This window comes from Chaetura pelagica, unplaced genomic scaffold (genome assembly GCF_000747805.2).
Source record: "Chaetura pelagica isolate M959 unplaced genomic scaffold, ChaPel_1.0 scaffold453, whole genome shotgun sequence".
In the NCBI taxonomy this organism is placed as follows: domain Eukaryota; kingdom Metazoa; phylum Chordata; class Aves; order Apodiformes; family Apodidae; genus Chaetura; species Chaetura pelagica.
This window is the reverse complement of record NW_009952879.1, coordinates 687,146-707,467: the sequence shown is the minus strand read 5'-3', so window position 1 is coordinate 707,467 and position 20,322 is coordinate 687,146. Positions and strand designations below refer to the sequence as shown.

At 36.9% G+C, this 20,322-nt stretch overlaps 2 protein-coding genes across 2 annotated transcripts; one reads left to right on the top strand and one right to left on the bottom strand.

Annotated features, from left to right (window-relative positions):
• ZWILCH (zwilch kinetochore protein) lies at nucleotides 1-9,577 on the top strand. Its single transcript, XM_009995320.1, has 17 exons — nucleotides 1-45; nucleotides 1,391-1,486; nucleotides 1,593-1,711; nucleotides 2,391-2,587; nucleotides 3,044-3,123; nucleotides 3,368-3,523; nucleotides 3,766-3,837; nucleotides 4,170-4,263; nucleotides 5,125-5,180; nucleotides 6,431-6,533; nucleotides 6,822-6,901; nucleotides 7,115-7,271; nucleotides 7,666-7,694; nucleotides 8,089-8,225; nucleotides 8,521-8,616; nucleotides 8,706-8,824; nucleotides 9,486-9,577. Exons 3-17 carry the CDS (start codon nucleotides 1,617-1,619, stop codon nucleotides 9,575-9,577), a joined length of 1,563 nt encoding a protein of 520 aa, XP_009993622.1. The 5' UTR covers nucleotides 1-45; nucleotides 1,391-1,486; nucleotides 1,593-1,616.
• A 1,873-nt stretch (nucleotides 9,578-11,450) lies between these two features.
• LCTL (lactase-like) lies at nucleotides 11,451-19,614 on the bottom strand. The gene is made up of 13 exons (XM_009995319.1): nucleotides 19,521-19,614; nucleotides 18,304-18,464; nucleotides 17,680-17,767; nucleotides 17,352-17,458; nucleotides 16,961-17,089; nucleotides 16,357-16,452; nucleotides 15,639-15,693; nucleotides 15,386-15,547; nucleotides 14,542-14,816; nucleotides 14,072-14,198; nucleotides 13,426-13,625; nucleotides 12,822-12,885; nucleotides 11,451-11,566 (listed from the first exon to the last, which is right to left on the bottom strand). Exons 1-13 carry the CDS (start codon nucleotides 19,612-19,614, stop codon nucleotides 11,451-11,453), a joined length of 1,674 nt encoding a protein of 557 aa, XP_009993621.1.
• Between the last annotated feature and the right edge of the window lie 708 nt (nucleotides 19,615-20,322).

Here is a 20,322-nt window from a genome sequence, read left to right as displayed (position 1 = left end):
GAAGAAGGGAGGGAAAGTATCCCTGGAAAGCAACATCTCTTTGAGGTAAACAAATATAAACGCGAAATCCGTGTTTCTCTGAGGTAAATGTGTGAAAACGCTGTGGTGTAACCGGGGTTTGTGTGTTGAAAACGTGCGGCGGTTCATCCACAGCTGCGATATGGGCGGGGATGTCGCATAAAACGGAGAGTTTACCTCAGTGATACCTCGTTGGGGCTGCCCCTCCCTCAGGGCGGGGGAGACGCGGGCACCTGAGCCCCTGCCCTCCCATTCCTGCCTTCCCTGCCCATCCTTGCTCTCCCCTTCTATTCCTCCTCTCCCATTCCATTCCTGCCCTGCCCTGCCCTCCCCTCCCTGCTCATCCCACTCCTGCCTTCCCTGCCCATCCCTGCTCTCCCCTTCATATTCCTTCTCTCCCATTCCTGCCGTGTCCTGCCCTCCCTTCCTACTCCTCCCATTCCTGCCTTTACCCGGATTTTTTGCACCTGTTACCACTTGTGTTAAACGGTTGTAAGGATCCAACACACGTGAGAGGGTTATGGGTGGAGGTCGTGCGAGGCGGGGGGTTATGAGAAGGTTCGGTGTGTGGCTGTTGGGAGGAGGGAAAGCTCCTGCAGTAGCTGCCCTCAGGTACTGCTTTCATGCATGTATCTTCAAACTTGCAGCTTCTCTTGATACACTTTTTATCTATGTTCTTCTGTAGGGAATAGGATAGCTCTATGAATGTAGTAATTGCTTCTGATGGCTTTTGGAGCATAAGAATGGCTGCAAAATCTCTAATGCTGTTGAACTGTTTTCATCTTGGGATTTTGTATAAGTTTGAAAATAAAATTGTGGTTGTTTAAATTACAGCAGTGTGAAAATGTACTGGATGTGAAGAATTAAGCAATGCTTTTCTGTGTGGAAAAGCCCAAATAAAGATTGATATTCCTTCATTCCTGAGAACAGGCTTAAGTTATTTAATGTCTCCAAACAGTGTTTAGAGCTCTTGAGAGACATTCAGAGAAGCAATCAATTGATATTTAATGTTACTTTAAGTAGCTATTCTCCCTCAAGGATATGTGGTGACTGCAGTTGCTACTTGACAACAGCAATCCCTCATATCTGAGGCTTTGTTCTTTGAACCATACTTCAGTTTCTGATAGAATCAACCTTTCAGGGGTTAAATTTCCTATGTTGGTTAGTTGAAAGCTGGTGCATTTTTACAGTTGATTGGATTCCACCTGTGGCAGGCATTGCATTCTTCTGAGGTAAGAAATCCTTAAATTAATGAGTGGCTGAAATAAGGTTGGGAAACAGTTTGTAAAATTAGATAATTTTACAATTTCTGGTATGCAAAATTGCTGAAATGTAGCAGTAGTGTATCAACAATTTCTATTTCTTTTTTCAGACTGATGTAGAGATCTCTTTGGTTGATGGTAGTTGCAAAAGTCCCGTTGAAAGATTTTGGAATGGAAACAATAAGATTTATGTTTTGCAGAAAGCTGTAAGTGTCTCTTGTTCATTTTTAAAATGTAATCTAGACTTCTGAATTCTTACCAGATATCTTCCTGCATTGGATTTTTTTACTTATTTCTGCATTTCTCTTAAAGAGACACAATGAAGACAGTGACTCAATGAGTGAATTAAAACCAGATGATTCTATTTATGCCTCTGAGCTTTTGCCAAAGGAGAGTTCTGGACCAGCTGCTCTTTCTGTCACAAGAGCAAAGTAAGTATCAAAGTTCTGCCTCGCTTTTGATGTCATGTTCTTCTGCAACTTTTGTCTTTCTTCCTAATATTCAGAACCTGTGTTATTTTCAGTCTCCCCACAATTACATTATGCTAGGGAGGAGATAAGACCATTTTTCCTCCTGCAAAATGGCCTCCCCTGGCTGGAAGTGTTCCTAACCAAGTGCAGCTGAAGCTCAGGGTACTGGAGAAGCACTTGTGAGCTGGTCCCCGTCAGGTTAATGGGACTATCTGGGTGTAGATCAACAAGAAGGTTTACTGAGAGGTCAGGCCTTGGTTTTTTAAGAGTTCTGTTTGAAAGGAAATATAAAAAGATTTGATAGGGTCTTTGGCTGTCAGTACAATACCAAGGCATGACACTAAACCGTAGTGACTAGTTTGCTTAACTAACGTATCCTTTTAATGTGCTTAAAATGTAAGGCTCAAATATAATTTAAGAATCTTTAAATTAAAAGATAATATTAAATATATTTTCAGTTATGATATTTTCCTTCTTTGTGACTTTATTGTTCTATAACATGATGGTAACACTGCATTCTCTTTGCAAAATTATCTGCTTCATTTCATTAATGAAGCATGGTAAATCAGATTTAAGTTTTATGTAAGAGATTTAGCTGTACTCACTGGCATCTTTTTATTTTTCCTGTCCATGTACCTAGGCAGTTGATTTCCTTATATACAATGGTACAAAATCCAAATATGACCCACTTGAAGATCAGTGACCTGATTGTGCTTCCTCCTCTTTGGATAAGGTGTGATGGTTCTGATCCTGAACATACTTGTTGGCTTGGAGCTGAGCCCCTTAAAGCTGGAAACAAGATCACAGGAATCAATCTTTATATGGTTACATGCGATGGTAAGGGTATAACATTACACAGGATTGTATGAGGAGGGCTTAAAAATGTGGGAATATTGATGTAGTGATGTTATCTTTGTCCTTTGTGGGATGTGGGCCTGGTGCTGCTCCAAATTCCTTGTTTTAAAAACCAAGAGAAAGAAAAGTTGGTTTTTTAACCCATATGGAGCAAATAACTTTTTAGCACACTTAGTTAAGCAGTGCCTGTGCAGATCCTGCTTAACTCAGGTGCAATAACTTAGCAAATGTAAATTGCTGCCGTTCAACTTTGTATACAAGTACTGACTCTGAGTAGAGGTTTATGCGCTAACAGCAGCTCTTAGGAGAAATAAAGGAAGCATGTCTGCTTTCTGAAGGACAAGATGAGTCCTACTTGGAGGATTTGAGAATTAATTTTAAGTGCCACGTTTGAACTGCTAAAAGTTTTTTATGATTCTTGCTTTTTTCCTTTCCTAGGTCCTATAGCTGATAAAGCCTGTTTTGCAAATCTGGAAGAGCTAAAAATGGCACATAAAATGAAACATCATTCATCTGTTGTAAGTTTTTACAGTCTGTCAAACCTTTAAGTTTAAAAACTCTGGGTTTGGATTTAGGTGTGATTCCATACTATAATAATCTGTTTTGAAGTACCAGTTGAGCTCCCTGTGCTGTAATTTATTTATCTGATATTATACCTATTTGTGTCTGTTTAAAATGTTTTTAAAAACATTTTGCCTGTGTATAAAATAATCAGTGTTGTGGTGACATTTTAAATGTTTTTTTTAAATGTGTTCATTCTAGGTGACAACAAAAGGATTTGCTCAGTATGAGATTATTAGAGCTGCTGCAATGGAGGACACAATTGTGGAATCTGAAAGCAATGTATATGTTGATATCACATGGAATTCTGTAAATAAGATTCTGGAGGCACCCCCACTGGTTTCAGCTGCCACACTGGTAAGTCAAGAAGGAAAGAGGAAACAAGCCCAAACTCTTTCCATATCTTAAATCATGACTAATGTAAAGGACACAAAATAAATTTGACTCTTGATATGTGTGCTTACTATTCTTTGTATAAGTAATACAGTGTGTTAATAATCTAAATTTATAAATTATGCTAATATGCATTTCAGTAATTAAAAATTTAGGTCATTTGATTTCTTAAGTTTGAAAGTGACTTAAATTTCTGGAACTTACAGAATATTACATTGAAGCCTGGGGACCCCAGAAGTCCTGTATATCAGCTGTACAGAGAGCTGCAGTTTCTGCTTGTAAGTATAAATGAGAAATTATTTTTCAGATTTTAGATGAATGGTGTTTTTTATGTGTTAATGATTTGCTTTATTTAAAACTTCATCAGATGTTTCAAAGGTAACTCTTTAAGCTTGTAGTTTAGAATAAACTCTGAGTTCAATTTTTAAAATATTGACAAAGGGGACAACTTGTGAACACAAAAGCCAGGAAATTCCAGAAGTTTCTAAGTCCATGGTTAGCTGTACGGAGATGGGTGTGTGGTTCTTGGAGAAGTTAACTACATTTTGAAGTCTGGCATGTGCAAAAGGGGAACTGAGCTGTGCTGGTTGGGTTTTCCTGCTGCCCTTAGGCTTTGGCTGAAGGTTTGAAGACAGGTGTGACAGAGTGGCCTGAGCCCTTGGAGTCTGAATCAGCTGTGGAACTGGTCCAGGAATTTCTGACTGGTAATTACTGCTGGTTACATCAGGAAAGGGGATGGGGATGTCACTTTTCACAGAAATAAAAATAATTCCACATACAATTTTTAAAGTATTAGAGGTGTTAATTTCTATTGACAAAGTAGTTCAATAGGTTAGTCAGCACATCTGTCATTCTTTTATTTCCTGATATCTTATAATAATTGTTTCTTTATAAAATGACACAATTCTGTTTAAAAAGCAATTGAGAGAGTTCTGGATGTGTCTTCCAAGTGATCTGACATGCACATGAACTTGTACACCGGCCTAATGTCCCTTTGGTGGTGGAAAACAATACTTCAGTGACATTTTAAAACGAAGTATCCAAAATTAACAGATTGCTTTTGGAAACTGTTGTGAACAATGTGTGCCTTGTCAGAAGGTTAAAATATTGGAAAACAAATCTAAAACCAGAATCTGATGTAGGGATGCACCTGGAGATTTTCAAATGCAACTGTGAATTTCTTTAAAAAGTAGATATAACTTGGATAAAAAAATAAAAAGGACAAAAAGTTTCTCTGACAAATATATATGGAAGAAAACCAGAGATACTTATTAGACCAACCACCTTAGTGCTTCTACACTGGAACTTAAGAAGTTGATCTTCAGATAACAGGATGTCACATAGGGTACATGGGGAAAATGTATCACTTGTAATAAAAAATATTAAGAAATTCTGTTTTCAGATTGTCCTTATCCAGTAAAACAAATTTAAAATTGCTGAATTTTGACTATTAGCTGTCCAGGTAGTGTATTTGTTAATTATCATGTGCCTGGGGATTTATATAATTTGTTTTCTGATATTTTTTTTTTTTCCTTCATATTGGTGACATTTTCCTTCTCTACTAGATTTAAAGAGGAAGCTGGATGGATACTGTTTATCTGGAAACACTAAGGAAGCAGAGGTATGTGCAGTTTCCTACTTATTTCTATGTTGTCTTGTTTCCCTCTGTAACTGCACTTATTTTAGATTTTGACTATGCCTTGTCTGTTACTTATGTATATGTGTAAAGACAGAAGGATGTAAAGAAAGATTAATCTCCTGCTTTCTGTTTCTGCTGTGTATAAATTAAGAAGACCTTGCAGGTAAAATTAGGAATCCCATAGCTATTTTCTAATAAGTCCACTGTAATTTTTACCTTCAGAAAATCTCCCTCTTAATTTTATTCTAAATGTTCTGCCATTGTCCGTGATACATGGTTTTTATATAACCTACTAGTGTGGAGCCGTTTTGGTTTATTCTTTCCCTTTCTTTTTCACTACCAGAAGCTTGCAAATGAACTGTATTAAATCAGCTGCAACCACACTCTCTTTTCTTCACTGTTGTCTGTCATAATCTAAAGTTATCAGTCTCATTTCCTGATTCCTTCCACGATCTCTGATCTTTGCACCATTGCATTCTATCATTACGTTGCTTTACTTGCCTAATTTAATGATTTTGGGACAATTTTAACAGTACCAGTTAGATATCTGCCCTATTTATTTAGAAATGTATGATATTCTAAAGCAGTGGACAAATTATACAAAGTCTTATATTAAGATTTTTTCCCTTTCAATCTACCAGGAAATATTTGGGTCTTTTTCCTATTGAGAGGGAAGTTTCATTTTGTTGATAAGCTAAAAATACAGTTATTTTTGTGTCAGCTAAGCCAGAAATATTCAGGATCCAGGTTAACAGCAAAAAAGTTGTCTGTTGTGAAAATCACTCTATATTAATTTCAGCCTTCCAGGGCATTGCTGGATATATGTAAAGTTATTAATCGTGGATGAGTTTGGTGTAGCACAGGTCGTATGCTGAGTTGGTACTTCCTGGACTCTGTATTTGCTATTTACTAATCCTCTGTCAATTGTGAGGTGAAAAGGACCTTGAGATAAACAGTTGGACTCCAAAAGTCTTTCTGTGGCAATAGCCTTCATTTCTTGGTCCAAAGCAAGCAATTATCCAGTGTGATAATTCTGAAAATAACCAGTCTTGCTTTCACATAAAAATACACTTCCAAATGACTATGCAGTAGTAGTTCCTTTGTGGTAGGGTCACTGGAAAAGGGGGAAAATTGGTGATGCACCCAGTCTTGATCTCTGTTGAAAACTGGAATTCATAAGGTCTTTGAATCTTAGGCAACCTTTCTTACTTGAGACAAACCAACTCTTTCAGAAAATCAAATGTGATACAGCTGCAGTGGACAGTTCCTTGAAATCCATCTTCAGTGAGCGAGGAGACCTGGATTTTGCTGAACAGTTATGGTGCAAAATGAGAAGTAAGGGCATTGTGGGGTTTTGAGAGAATGTAGCCAAAATGTGTGAGATTGGCAATCTGTCTGCCATGTGCTGCTCTCTGACAGCTCACTGGTCTCTTCTGGTCATTTCTTTACAGTAACCCTTTTTAATACCATAATGTGAGAAACTTAAGAAAAGGCCATGCAGTCTGTCATTTTAGCTGTCATTCTTTTAACTGAGGGGTTCTGTTCTTGCCAGTATGTGTGGGCTGCTTATTACTGACTTAGCTAGAGAGCAATTGATAAAATATTACATCTCTTTTCCTTAAGGTGTCAGTTCCTATCAGGGGTTGATAGAGTGTTTCACACTGGTCATAAAATGCTTGGAACGTGGTGAGATACAACCATGGGTATGTATTTGTATTTCACAGAAAGTTTTATCATTTTGAGTTGTGGGAAGTAGAATATAGTTCTTGTCACTGAACTGCTCCTCATCGATACTGCATTGTTTTAAAATGACTGTCACATGTCAGTTTGCCTCTTTTTCCATGTTGTTGTACTTCTAAACAATGTTTATGATGTTTTGTACAGAGTTACATCAGAAAAAAACTTCTGATTTTTAGATTCACCAAGGGAGCAGCAGTTTGCTAAGCAAATTGATTCAACAGTCTTATCATGGAAAGATAGAGGCCATTTCCCTCAATGGTATCACTCCAATTCAAATGCTCTTGGAAATTGGTTTGGATAAGATGAAGAAGGATTATGTCAGTTTTTTCATAGGTAAGTCATTTAACATTATTAGAAATTGAAGATAAAATATAATCCATGCAGGAAATCTGCTTTTGGTAACCTTGATCTCACTTCTGCTCCCATTTGCTGAGGTGCTGCTTCCAGGCTCCTTCATAATTTGTACTTTTCAGTTGTGTATGGTTCCAAAATTTAAAAAAAAAAAAAAAGAAGTTTCAAATAACTGTAGTTACATAACTGCTTTTGTTTTTCAATTTGAAAAGATCAGTTACCGTGTCATTAAATAACATTGCAGTCCTAGTGACTTTGTGCTTTTATTTGGTGAAATTCCCTATTTGATTACCTGAATGTTGCTTATGTTTCATCTGACACTATGTAGTAAATGTTGATTTTTTAAAATTATTTTTTTCCCCTATTCATTTTACAGGTCAGGAACTTGCAACATTAACCTACTTGGTGAGATGTCTCTTTTTTTTTTTCCCCCCTTAAACTCTGGCAGCAGTCTGAAGTAGAGTGGTGGTGATGGTGGGGTGCAAGTCATACCATTCCTATGAGCTGAGAAACTGCATTGTAAATCATGGGGGTGGGACAATATACTGCAAAAATGTCAGGCTGTTTCCTTCTTCATATATTATTTCCTAGGTATCTGATATGAGTTATTGTGAGGAGGGACAGTGAACCTTTGGTCATACTTCAATAGCATGGAAGTTTGTTCTGACTCTGCTGGGTCATTCTTAACATTTTGGCTTCTCAAAAGAAGCAGGGAAATTATTTTAGCAAACCGAGGGTGCATTGTGAGTCTGTAGAAACTGAGTGTCCAGTTACCAGCAGAAGTTCTTTGCTGTTCCAGGATTACTTCATTTCCACAGCAGTAGATCTTCAAGAGCAAGTTCATCGTGTTCAAAAGCTTCACCATATGCTGGAAATAATGGTCAGCTGTACAGTCTTACTTCAGTTTAAACATGAGAACCTCTTCCCTTTGACACAGTAATTATTTAATTTTTGCTTCTTGCTCTTTAAGTGACAACAACAAATAGATTCTGTTTGACAGTTGTAAAGAAACTATCTGCAAAGAAAAAAAGCATCTGTTCTTGGTGTTGATAATTATGAGACTGCAGAAGTAGCAGTTGGATCTTCCTGTTACATTTTGCTTTGGGACTAAAATAGAAAATTAAAAGAAATTATAAAATCTGAGAGTCCAGTTAGTTTGGCACAAGTTTTATGCAGTGTTGCACAAGCATTTCTCCAGAGAAAGTTAGTAACTAGTTGATTCCTTTTGTAGAATTTGCATGAAGTATTATAAGGAAAACCCTCTGAATGAGCAGCATGAGTTTCAACTGCCAATCAGACCAGCACTTGTCAACAAGTTATATGAAAAGTAAGAGAAATTTCAATCTCTGCAGCATTAATAATCAGATGTGACTGAACACCTGACTGAATTTTGGCATTTCCTGATTCTTTTGTCAGTGATCGCCCAGAAATATGGAAGGTGGACATAAGTAGTGGGCATGGACAGAAAGAGGTTAAAACAACATGGCAAGTTAGTACTAATCCTCCAGTTGAGCATATGACATCCAACACTACAGGTAAGGAATATTTGTGGTGACATGAAATAATGAAAGTACACATTTCAAATTAAGTTTTATACTAGGTGCAGTGGATCTGAACTTTTTCCTGTATCTTCAGCAAAAGCAAAATTATGTTTTGCCTTTTAATAAAAAGGAAGGAAGATATTTATAGAATGTAAAAGATTTGCACAAAGTGGTGACTTTCCATCTTGCCTTTGAGTTATGTTTCTAGAATTAAGATGACAGAGTAGTTCCAAAAATGATGTAATTGTTAAATGTTCTAAGTAATATAACTTATTTCTAGAACCTTTGCCAGTGTATCTGAGAATGGGTTTGAAGAGAGGTTTATCTGAGATTGAGTGCTGGCCTCTGGTCAGAGAAACAAGCAGATGGTAAAGAGAGAAGTCATACCTTGTAGCAATCAGATGTAGAACGAGTAAAAAAGCATGAGAATGGGGAAGAATTTAGCATAGAGACTGGTACAGAAATAATTTCCATTTTGGGAAAATGATACAGGGTAATGCTTTGAAGGCTTCTTGTCATTCTCAGATTTTGCATGAAGTGGTCCTTTCAGTAAAGATGACTTGGCAAAACCAGTTTTTGAAGTTGCTCTTTGAACTATTCTCCACAATTTCTAAGAGCAGTAGCTAATGCACTTCTTTTTCTTTTGTCTCTGCAGGTCTCCTTTGTGATTCCACAGTTAATGGCAGCAGTGAAGAGAGAATGTATTTTATTTCAATGGCTAAGTGCAGTCAGGTGTATTTCATGTAAATGCAGGTTACTCTACAGGCAGGCACTTGAAAGGTACAGTAAAGTGGGGAGTTCAGTGTTACCTGGGTCCCTACAGCTTTAGAAACACCATTTGAAGAACACCACATCTTATCAGCCTATTTACTTTGGTATGCTTGAAGTTTGACACATACAGCCATAATTCATCTATACCCACCTAGATTGTTTGTAAGTGTTGTGCAGTTAATGTACAGTATAATTATTTTGAAAATATAGTAGATATTTTTGTTGGTATATTTAGAAACCATCAATAAAGTTATGCACTTTGGGGTTTTAAATTTTACTTTTATTTGTTAAGAATGCAATCAGACACAGTTCAAACTGTGAGTTATCTTAACCCGACAAAGCAAGCAACATTGTCATGTTTTCCTGGTGTCAAGTGACGTTTCATCATCCAGATTTATTTGGAAAGCTCTTCATCCAGGGCACTGTGAACTTCTGGCAGTTTGATTTTCTTTGTCCCTGTGTTTATATTTTGGAGCATTCTTGGATGTACTTCTCTCTCCTCTTCAGATTAATTTTTTCCCTCTACGCAAACTGAATTATTTTAAGTGTTGTCTTGTATAATTTGCATAATTTACTGCAAAAAAATTTCAGTCTAGTTGGCTGGGCGTAATAATTTAAATATCTTAGGGTCACAGTTGCATAGGATCTTACATTGGTTAGACAGTGTATGTAACATTTTGGTAGTGTAGTTCTAAACATAGTGTAGTATATGCTGATTAACATTAGAACAGAAACATTTTGCATAAAAGAAACTATTAATAGAAAGAGTGAGCAAAACCCAAATATTCATGCTTTTGAAAAGCTACAAATATATGTAATTTCTGGTTTTATCAGTAAATATTATTTCTTATTCCTTTCCTAATGTTACATCTTAATAATGGTTAGTTTAATAGTTAAAGCCTTTGAAGACACTCTAAGAAAAAGGTCCTCTTCTGGATTTATGTTCTGCTACTCTGCACTGAGTATATACACATTCAGTGTTGAAACTATAGTGCATCCCAAGCAGGAAACTTGTTTTTTTGCTTTAGAGGAGCAATTTCAAACACAACAGAAGGACAGATACAGCCAGATGGCCATATTCTGGCAAAACATTTCTATAATCATGTACTTAGCTTCTTCCTACTTGCAGTAGAAGTAAATTTGAGGTGGAATATTACATTCTGGAAGTGCTTTGATTACTGACAATCCACATTTCTATGTATAATATGTTAGAAAGTAGCATGAGGCAAACCTAATTCCCTGTAAACAAAATCAGAGAGAAGAGTCCTTGGTTTAAATCTGACTCAGTAGTTGGTATCTTGGATTAATCACTTCAAATAATTCTTCTCCACACCTAAACAGTAAGACATATATTATCCTAACTTTCAGGTACTAATAACAAGTTAACTTTTAAGCAGTGCTCTTGGAATATTTAAATCCTTTTCTGTTTTAAAATCCTGCGCCGGTCTCCACTCAGCAGTTACACGCTAGTTAAGTCTATTGATGAACAGTCAGAAATCACAAGTTGCAAACAGCTTTGAATCACTTGAAATATGTACTGGTGAGTTTTGAAACGCTTTAATCTTAGCTAACTATTTTTATGGTGAGGAAAATGTATAGTAGTTTCAAAAATAAGCAGCAAAGTCTGCTACTTAAAATTATTAGCAAGTAGTGCATCAAGGAAATGTACTTTGGATTTCAATTAAATGCTTAGGGAAAACTGCAAAGCACTAGGTGGATAGGCACATTGATATTTCTTTGTCTTTACAGTTGTAGAAAAAGAGGCATCTGTGATAAACTTTAACCAATATAATAAAACAGTTGCATTTTATTAATTACGCAAAATGAAGCTGTGTGTCAGCATGCAATCTTAACTGTGATTTCGGAGGTAGAGTATTAGTAGGATGACACTGATGAGAATGCAGAGTGTGAACAATGTAGGAAGGACAATCTCTGTCACTGTTTCCATGTGGGTAATCAGGGAATCTAAAATTTGAGAAATGAGTAATATGTAAGAAATTTAATCTTCTAGAGTATGCCAGTTGTTCAAGTTAATACTGCTTAAGGATTTTTTGAAAATTTATGGTAAAATTATTTTGTTAAATGTTGACTTTCGCATAAACAACAAACCAAACAAAATTCATAATTTAGCAAAAGCTGGGGTAAATCCATGTCAGTTTTCCCCTCTCTTTTTTTCTCTAGGGTAAATTTTTGAAGATACATTAGTGCCCAAAGGGCTGCAGAAGTGGGGCTCACTATGAATTGCCTCCAGTGCATTAGCAGCATTCTATTGTTCTTTGATTTTTATTCTTTCCCACCCCATGGGGAAGGGTAGGAAGTAAAATTGTTAAAGAGAAACCCTAGGGAAGCACTCTAGCTTTTTTTAATAATTATTTTGCAGCACTTTGAAAAATGAAATGGGTTTGATTCTGTAGAATTTTGCTCCACAGATGAACCTCAAAGAGTTAAGTAAAGAGCCTTTAATTCACATCTAACATAGAGTAGTTCAGGCTAAGGTAGTATACACTTAGGATGACTGCTTTGATGTTTTCTACCATGTGGAATTTATCGCATCCTTCTGAGAGACTTTGTAATACTTCTTTCATCTTTCTTAGAAGTTCCATAAATCCACTGCAATAATTTGGGAATCCCCTTTTAGATCAGGAATTACTAGAGGTCCTGAATTACTCTGGGGAGGTCTTAAGTGAGATGGATTAGCCTGGCTCTGTGGGAATGGCAGGCAAAGTCTGCTGTATTTATGTATTGTTGTGCAGCTGCTATTAGCTTTGTTACCAGGAGCAGGAAAGAGCAGGAACGTGGTTTACTGGTTCCTCAGGCTATTGTTTAGCACCCTTTTTAAAGTGTCTCATTGCATGTAGAATTCAAACATTTTGGAGATTTTCCATCTGTGGTTGTCTGGATTTGTCTGGTTTTATTCTATGTTTGAAAGGGCATTTAGCACTTTCAGGATTTTAAGGAGAATACTGTCATTCCTAGCCTTAATTTTAAATAGTAACTCTTACTGGTTGTGTATTCCATTAACATCCAAAGTTGAACCATTTAGCTACTGTGATTTTAGCTGGAGAGAGTAAAGACAGACTTTTTTCTTTAGAGGCTTGTTAAAGCAGTTGTGCTTTCAGGAAGAAAATTCCTTGTAGGACCCGCCAACACTAGTATTCACAGAGAAATTTTAAATCTGAAAGTTACAGAATAAGCCTTTATAAACTAAAAAAGAAGTTACCTGTTGCAAGGAGTTGGTGTGTGGTAGAGCAGGTGTCCATGGCCTTCTGATGCCAATTTTGCACCTGAGAAGGTTGACATGCAGCAGTTCTGTTAAACTGTAGTGATCTGCCTCATTCACAGCAGCTTCTTCTCTGTCCCTTTTTCCACTAAAACTGACTTGACATTATTCTGCCAGCACATTATTTTATGAAAACTTCTTTTGTATCTTGGTGATATTTATTTTTTTTTGCAATATATTTCTAATAGTTAATGGTTTTATAAAAATGTTAAAAGCACATATTAGTTTCCATATTATTTTCCAAGAAGGTAGCATGAATGTGTAAATGTTTGCCCAGAAATATCACTGGTGACTTAGGGTTCTGAATTTTTGGTCACATCAGGAAGTCCAGTTGGAGTATGTCAAGTGTTTGAGAAACAGTAATTGAGACTGTTCCCTCTGTCTCTGGCTGCCTGTGTTATATGACACATCCCTAATCTACAGAGTCAAGAGTCAGATTTCATGTAGCATATTTGTGCAAATTGTTTCATGACATTCAGTGAGGTATTTGCCCATATTTTGAGAAAAAAGAACAACAGGGAAAAAAGTTAGCAAGTGACATCACCTCTCGTGGATTTGGGAATCCATTGGCATTGATAATCTTTTTATAGTAGTAAACAGATGCCTTTGGGTATCGTGCTTTGTTCTTGTTTTTAAAATCAATGTGATAGAATCCGAATCTTTCCGAGAAGCCTTTGTTCCATTCAAATTGATCCAGCAGTGACCAAGCAGTATAACCCTTGACATTAACTCCATCGTTTAGAGCTGTAAACACAATACCAATTATTCTCTTAAACACATTGCCTAAGTTTGTCATCCATGAAATACGGTTCTGTAGGTGTTTTGGTTTATATCAACAAGAGATGGAGGTAGGAGGAGGACGGAAAGGTAGCAGAGTATAAAGTAATTTAGGTGCTTTGAAAATGTTCTTTAGAGATACTAGAGCTATGTTAGAAAAGGTAATTAAACAATTTCTCCTTTTAACAAATGGAAAATTATTATCTATTCCAGTATTAAATCTCATGTAGGTTATTGCATCAGTATGTTTGGCTAGATTGTCATTTTTGTGAAAATGTATTCGTCTAGTTTGCTGTCCATTTTGATCCTATGAATATTTATTTCTCTATGATGTAAATTACAAGAGTAAAAAATAATCAGAATGTGAAAGTTCTCAAAAAGCTTGTGCACTAAAAAGATGGTTTTAGAATTACCTTTCAGCATTTCATTAATATATCCTTTCAGATACTCTATCCGCCATTCATCACACAGCTGAGTGCACTGTACCTTTTCAGAAACTCCATTCTCTGTCACATAAATGAGAGGGTTCCCATACTGTGTCTGCACACAAAGATATGGTGAGACTGGTTCATTGAAACAGAATCATCTTATTTGGACAGAACATGAGATTCTTAGTAAAGTGCATTAAAAGCAATTTTCTAGGTTTACTTCATTACCTTTAGGGAGAAAAATGCCTATCTAGGAGCTTAAGTTAACTATGGTTTTTATTTTAAAGTAATGAATTCTGTAGTTGAACTATGAAGTGTTGGTTTCGTTTTGCAAAAAAGCTTCTCAGTATAACAAAACAATGTATAGGTTAAACTTGAAAATCTCAAAGAGGTGCAGCTTCTGCATGTAACCAGACATGTTGTAAACTTCCTTTTAAAGTATTACTTGTAATCACCTTAATGAAGTTGAGTAGTCTTCTGAATCCCCAGGGAACAGAATATAACCATTTGGGTCCTGGAGCTGGCCATTTTGGGTCCACCAGTTGGGCCAAGTCACTGTCAGTGTCATAGCTGCGCACTTGGAGGAGGGGAGAGCTCTTCTGTGTAACATAACGGGTGGTAAAATGACCTATTCCCAGGAAATCTGATGTGCCTTTAATATAGTTTTTCTCTTGTGCTGAGAAGGTTGGTAATCTTGATGTCCCCAGGCCCTGCTTGCTGCTCTTCCTACCTATCAAAGTAATTATAGGAAACAAACTTCTGAGGAACTCAGAAATCTGTTTTCTTTACCTCACCAACAATAAATAGAGTTTTCCTGAATGTAGTGTTAGTGTAGAGGACAGTTGAGTTGGCTTGCTTAAGGTGAAATCATCTTACATCCTTTTGGTTCTGAGAAGCGGGGTACAATACATGGAGAAGACAGTGAATTAAAGTGTGGTTTTTGTTTTCCAAAGAGCTTGGTAAATATCAGCAGAATACTTTGCATCCTAATGTAACAAGAACAGAAGTGCTTTGCTGCACAATGATTATCTTTCATTTTGTGAAACAAAGATAGCAGAACACTCTAGAAATGCAAGTGTTAGTGATGGAAAACTGCTGATTCTTTGTCCTTTGGTGGAAATTCCAGAAAAATATTTAGCAACAAGTTGTCTTTGTTAGGCCATTAAACATGATTTGTGACTGAAAAGTGAAGTAGTTTCTTCCTTTCCAGTTCAGAGGCCTCAGCTATACATGTGTTGGGCTCAACACTACGTTTTGCTGTCAGTGTGTGATGTATTCATGTGGGTGCGTGGGGCTTACCTACATAATTCTTCAACATTTCAGGATAATCTCCTCTGTAAATTGGATTTGCAAACCAGCCCAAGTGGAACTGAATGTATCTTTCAGCAGCATCTCTATCTGTTGGGTTGTGTGGATCAATAGGTTCACCCCAGTCACTATTTAGGGAGATTCCAACCATACCTGAAAACACAAAGTGACAATTCTGCAGTTTGTGTAATCTTTAAGCTCTTAATATAAAGAGGAGCATAATTACAGAACGAATCCTTATTACCTTGCTGCTTGCTGCGCCACGTGTTATTGTAAGAGTGCCACACCTTTGCATGACTCTGGGTACAAATAAACAAAACAGGCACATGCACATTTTAATCTGTTAAGCCATAGTATGGAAAGTTAGTGAAGATCAAGAGGAGTTTTTGCACTAAGGTTTGTCTGAAAATACTGCGTAATTTATTCTATGTGTATTGTGGAACTTTTCATTTCATACAAGCTGTCACATAATGAAGATTCCTTCCCTAAATTCCATGAGCTCCCTATGAATGCAATCCCCAGCATTCAAAGCAGTGTTCTGTCCAGGGTCTCCAGTCCTTGGATATCTTTCCTTATTTATTCAGGAAGTAAAAGCAGATTTTCACAAGAGCCAGCCTGATTGAAACACCTGTTGAATTCTAGTTAATTTCAACAGGTCAGGATTTTACTCCTTGTTTCTAGGGTAACCTGGGCATTTACTTATTCAACCAGTTTGGAACATAGTGTGAGATGCTCAAATTATAAGGAGCAATGTAAGTTGTTGCAACAGGCAACCTGGCATTTCATGCTACACCTGAATATGCACTGGTGGTTTGAAGTCAGGTGATAATTCTGGTGTGTTAGTTGGAAATGACATAATGACAAAACAATTGCTGTTTAAAGAGTAGGCAAAAAAAAAAAGCAACTTGGTCTGCTAAAAATTCTTGATTTGCACAGAATTTAAAGCATGATTTGAGCTTTACTTTGATTATATGGTGTGCTGCTTTGTATGCTCCACATCCACCGAGCTTCAGTCCTGGTGCGTGTTCTCCTCTTTCATAACCCTTCTCAGCAACTGCCTGCAAACACAGAGTTGGTTATTCTTTGACAGCAGAGCTCATGGATTTGCTACCATCCTGTGGCCCTGGATCCTGTGCTTTTCTGCAGCATCCATCTCTCAATCTTTCCGTCCTTCCCTATCTCGTTCCCCTCCCCTCAGCTCCCATCCCCTACCCCCCTGCTTGGTTGATAAGATGCTGTGGCTTGTTGGAACACCCTCTTGGTGACTGGTGTTAGCAGGGTGGCTCACCAGCTTGTTCCTGATGGAATGCATGGAGGGGAAGTGATTGCTGCTGTGCTGATTTCTGTGCCTCTTTCCAGCTGACGGTTTTTCAAAGCTTCACCAAAATTTCATGTATTGAAACTCTGTGCAGGCTCTGGTTGGAACTGGCCACTGAGATTTTTGGGCACAAAGATTAATGGTATAAGTCTTCCGTCTCAAATTTCTAACCCAGGTTACTGTAATGTCAATTCAATAAATTTTGGGAACAGAACTGAGTGATGGGAAACAAAGTATTGATAACTTACCCAAGGATTACTGAAAGTAATCCAATGTTTCACACGATCACCAAACTTCTCAAAACACAGATTTGCATAATCATGAAAATAATTTATCATGCTGCTGTTTTGCCAGCCACCATACTTTTCTTGGAGAACCTTTGTAAATAAGAATTTCAAGGATCAGTAATGTTATTTAAAGTTCAGCTGCCTATTAACAAAAACTTTTTTTTATATTTCAGTAGCTCAAAGGGGAGTTTTTAAAAACTGCATTGTATATAAACTGCAAATTAATAGAAAATAATTACTTAAAAGTATGCAGGCATCTTTAAACATTCATGTACACATAGTCCTTAAACTTAGGAAATTTATATCAGAAGCATTTATATTAGATATTTCACTAACTTAAATATTGTCTCACCTGTGGAAGATCCCAGTGGTAGAGGCTCACAATAGGGATAATATTGTTTTCCAGAAGGCTATTAATTGTATCATTGTAGAACTGTATTCCCTTCTCATTCAATTTCTCTGCTGATGAAGCACACAGACAAGAAATTACCTGGATTGTTTTTAAAGTAATTGGAAGAATAGAAATTTTTTACCAAGGCATTTTACATAATAGCGATGGGTATGCAGACAAAGAAACAGAAATCTATTTACCAGTAATGTTAAACAGCTATGGTTTACTCACAAGTAAAATTACTTGCATGCTAATACTGGTAAGAATAGGATGAAATTGTTTTGCTTACCCTTGATGCCAGTGGGCATAATCCGAGGCCATGAGATAGAGAATAAATAGTGATTAACTTTTAGCTCCTTCAGTAACTGAATGTCATCCTGTGAAAAGAAAATCCAATTGACATATCTGAAGTCCAAGCAGAATAACTTCAGTTACTCATCTTTCTTAAAAAGCATGAAGGCAGAAAATCTAGAAGAGTTGCACAAGAGAGGATTCCATCATTCCATTCACTCTCGGACTGAATTTTAAAGTATCTGATGGTTTTATTATTCTTAAAAACCTTTAAAACTTCTTGAACACACACAAAAATGTGTTAATTTTATTCAAATCTCAAGTTAATTGTTCTGACTAAGCATTTGGACTTCCAAAAAATGTGGACTATTTCTTTGGACAGGTAAATCCTGAAAACCTGACATAGATTTAGGAAATCCTGTGGTGTTGTTGATTCTGTGAGATTATTAGGAAAGAAGAGTTTACTGAAGTATTTGAAAATACATCTGCCTTTGGCTTTCTGGGTTGAATGTGTCTGTAGAGCAAACAAAGCATTTAATCTTTGCTGTTATTTCAAAATGGGAAATCAGTCTCATGAAATGGCTCTAGGGTGTCTCTAGAGAGAACTCCTTTTTAACAATACCTTAACTTTGTAGTAGCCATCACATGCTGAATCTCCTGTTTCATTTCTAAGCACTGTCCCTTTCTTGTGAGTAAAAGTATCCCAGATACTTGGTCCTTTCCCATCCTTGTCCCAGGCCCCTTCAGTCTGGTATGCAGAGCTTCCAACACCCCATAAAAAACCTGAAGGTAGAAAGAAGTGAGTTACAATTTAACATTTTCCTGCAAAACTGCTCTTCATGGTGCATGTTTCTATGAGAGAGTAATTGATGGGCCTTCACAGCTGCATGGCTTGGTGTGAAATGGGCATGATGGCAGGTCTGCTGAGTAAGAGGCCAGAGGTTTCCATGTGAAAGTATTGGTTTTAATTGCATAAAAAGGGGCTGAAAATATGGGATAGACTAAAGGTATCGTTTGCTGATGCAATGAGAAAAGAACCTAATTCTTTCACATATTAAAACTAACTACTATTATTTTACAGGTTGAGGTCAGTGCATTGATTGTGTGGCAGAAATATCTTAACTGCAAAAAAATTAGCTTCCTACATAGTTTTGCCTGCTTGTTTTTCTGGTCTTTTTAGTGATTACAAATTTAGCTATTGTTACATAAAATACATAGATTCTGCATTCCTAGTGTTATACAAAAGGACATGATTAATCCATTTCATAAGCCACTCAAGAACTTGACCCACAAATCAGTGCCTGTATCTTTTTACTTTTGATTGTGCAGGGAGTGTGGATTAATCTGTGGTGCAGGAAGGAGAAGGTTTCACAAGGCAGTACTGAACATTGAATTAGATAACACTAAACAAACCCAACAATGATTTCACTTGTGTTCATTTCCTAAATTAGCAGCAGTAACAATGGGTATTTTTAGGTTATAATTTTTCACTGTTGTAGGTAATTTATGAAGAAGAAGAGTTCTCAGGTGTGATTTGTTATACTGTGCTGCTTATTCAATCACAGGAAAGGGAGGTCTGGATATGAAATAATAACTATTAGCATTTTCTCTGAGTTTTCTGTTATAAGTGACTGTGTGAAGTGCAGGGTTATGTGAATCCTTGTATTTCTAGGGCTGGGTGCAGAGAATGATACTCAGTGTGCATCCTGCAAGAGCCTGAATTTTTCTTTTTGCCATTTCCCTGAAAGGAGAAGGAAAGCCTTTTGGTAGCTTGTGCAAACAGACAAGTGGATCTGGAGCATTATATAAAACCCACAATGAACTGTAGTTCAAAAGTACCCTCTGGAAAAGTGCCATAATAGAAAGAGCCTGGATTATTCTGTGTCCAACGGAATTCCTCAGCTGCGTTCAGACGTGTTAGCAACACAAGCATGTACCAGATCCTCAAGCTGTAAGTCTTCATTGCTGGTGATTTCATCACTACTAAGTGTTCTCTGTGAGATCCCACCTGATAAAATAGAAGAGCATTGTCAAGTATTGCTGCTCTGCAAAGTAGGCTTAGGGTGATCCTCAGGGAAAAAGCTGCTTTTCTCTTCTGAATGGTGATGATTTTTATTGAAGGCTAAAAGTGGTGCTTGGGTAAGTGGAAGGAAGATACAGTTAAGCTTCTGATGAAAACAAGAGAAGAATTAAGTGCAAAATTATACATATTAGAAGGACTCTGTACAGATTTTCCATAATGTTCCTTATCTTTGCTAGATTCTAAACTTCTGTTTGTTGGTAGCTGTTTTGTTTTGTTCTGGATTTCAAATTGTCCCATCAGTGTCAGCAACTAAAACCTGTGAACAGTGTGAGTGGGAGCAAGAAATAAAAGTGGTGATGCTGCCAGCATCTTGCCACCTGAATATGTAATGGAAACAAACCTGGTGGAAGATCACAAGGAAAATTAATACTTTCAATTGTTGCAGTTTTTATTAATTGGAGCTTTTGTCATGATTATGTCACTTTTATCCAGTTCCAGCATCAATTTAAAGTGCTACTACATATGCACTATATTTTTAACTGCTAAATCAGGTTAAGCTATTGGTAGGATGATTAATTTTAACCATTTTAAACAGTTTCCAAAGAGCAGCATTCTTTT

Bases quoted from the DNA above. Each gene is read 5' to 3' on its own strand.
- ZWILCH (XM_009995320.1), top strand. From the start codon at position 1,617: ATGAGTGAATTAAAACCAGATGATTCTATTTATGCCTCTGAGCTTTTG. The intron at 6,534-6,821 runs GTAAGGGCATTG...CTTTTCCTTAAG, and splicing joins GTTATGGTGCAAAATGAGAA to GTGTCAGTTCCTATCAGGGG. The intron at 7,695-8,088 runs GTGAGATGTCTC...TTGCTGTTCCAG, and splicing joins TTGCAACATTAACCTACTTG to GATTACTTCATTTCCACAGC.
- LCTL (XM_009995319.1), bottom strand. From the start codon at position 19,614: ATGCTTGTGTTGCTAACACGTCTGAACGCAGCTGAGGAATTCCGTTGG. The intron at 18,465-19,520 runs GTACTTTTGAAC...TTCTACCTTCAG, and splicing joins TTATGGCACTTTTCCAGAGG to GTTTTTTATGGGGTGTTGGA. The intron at 15,694-16,356 runs GTAAAGCTCAAA...ATTTGTACCCAG, and splicing joins CAGCACACCATATAATCAAA to AGTCATGCAAAGGTGTGGCA.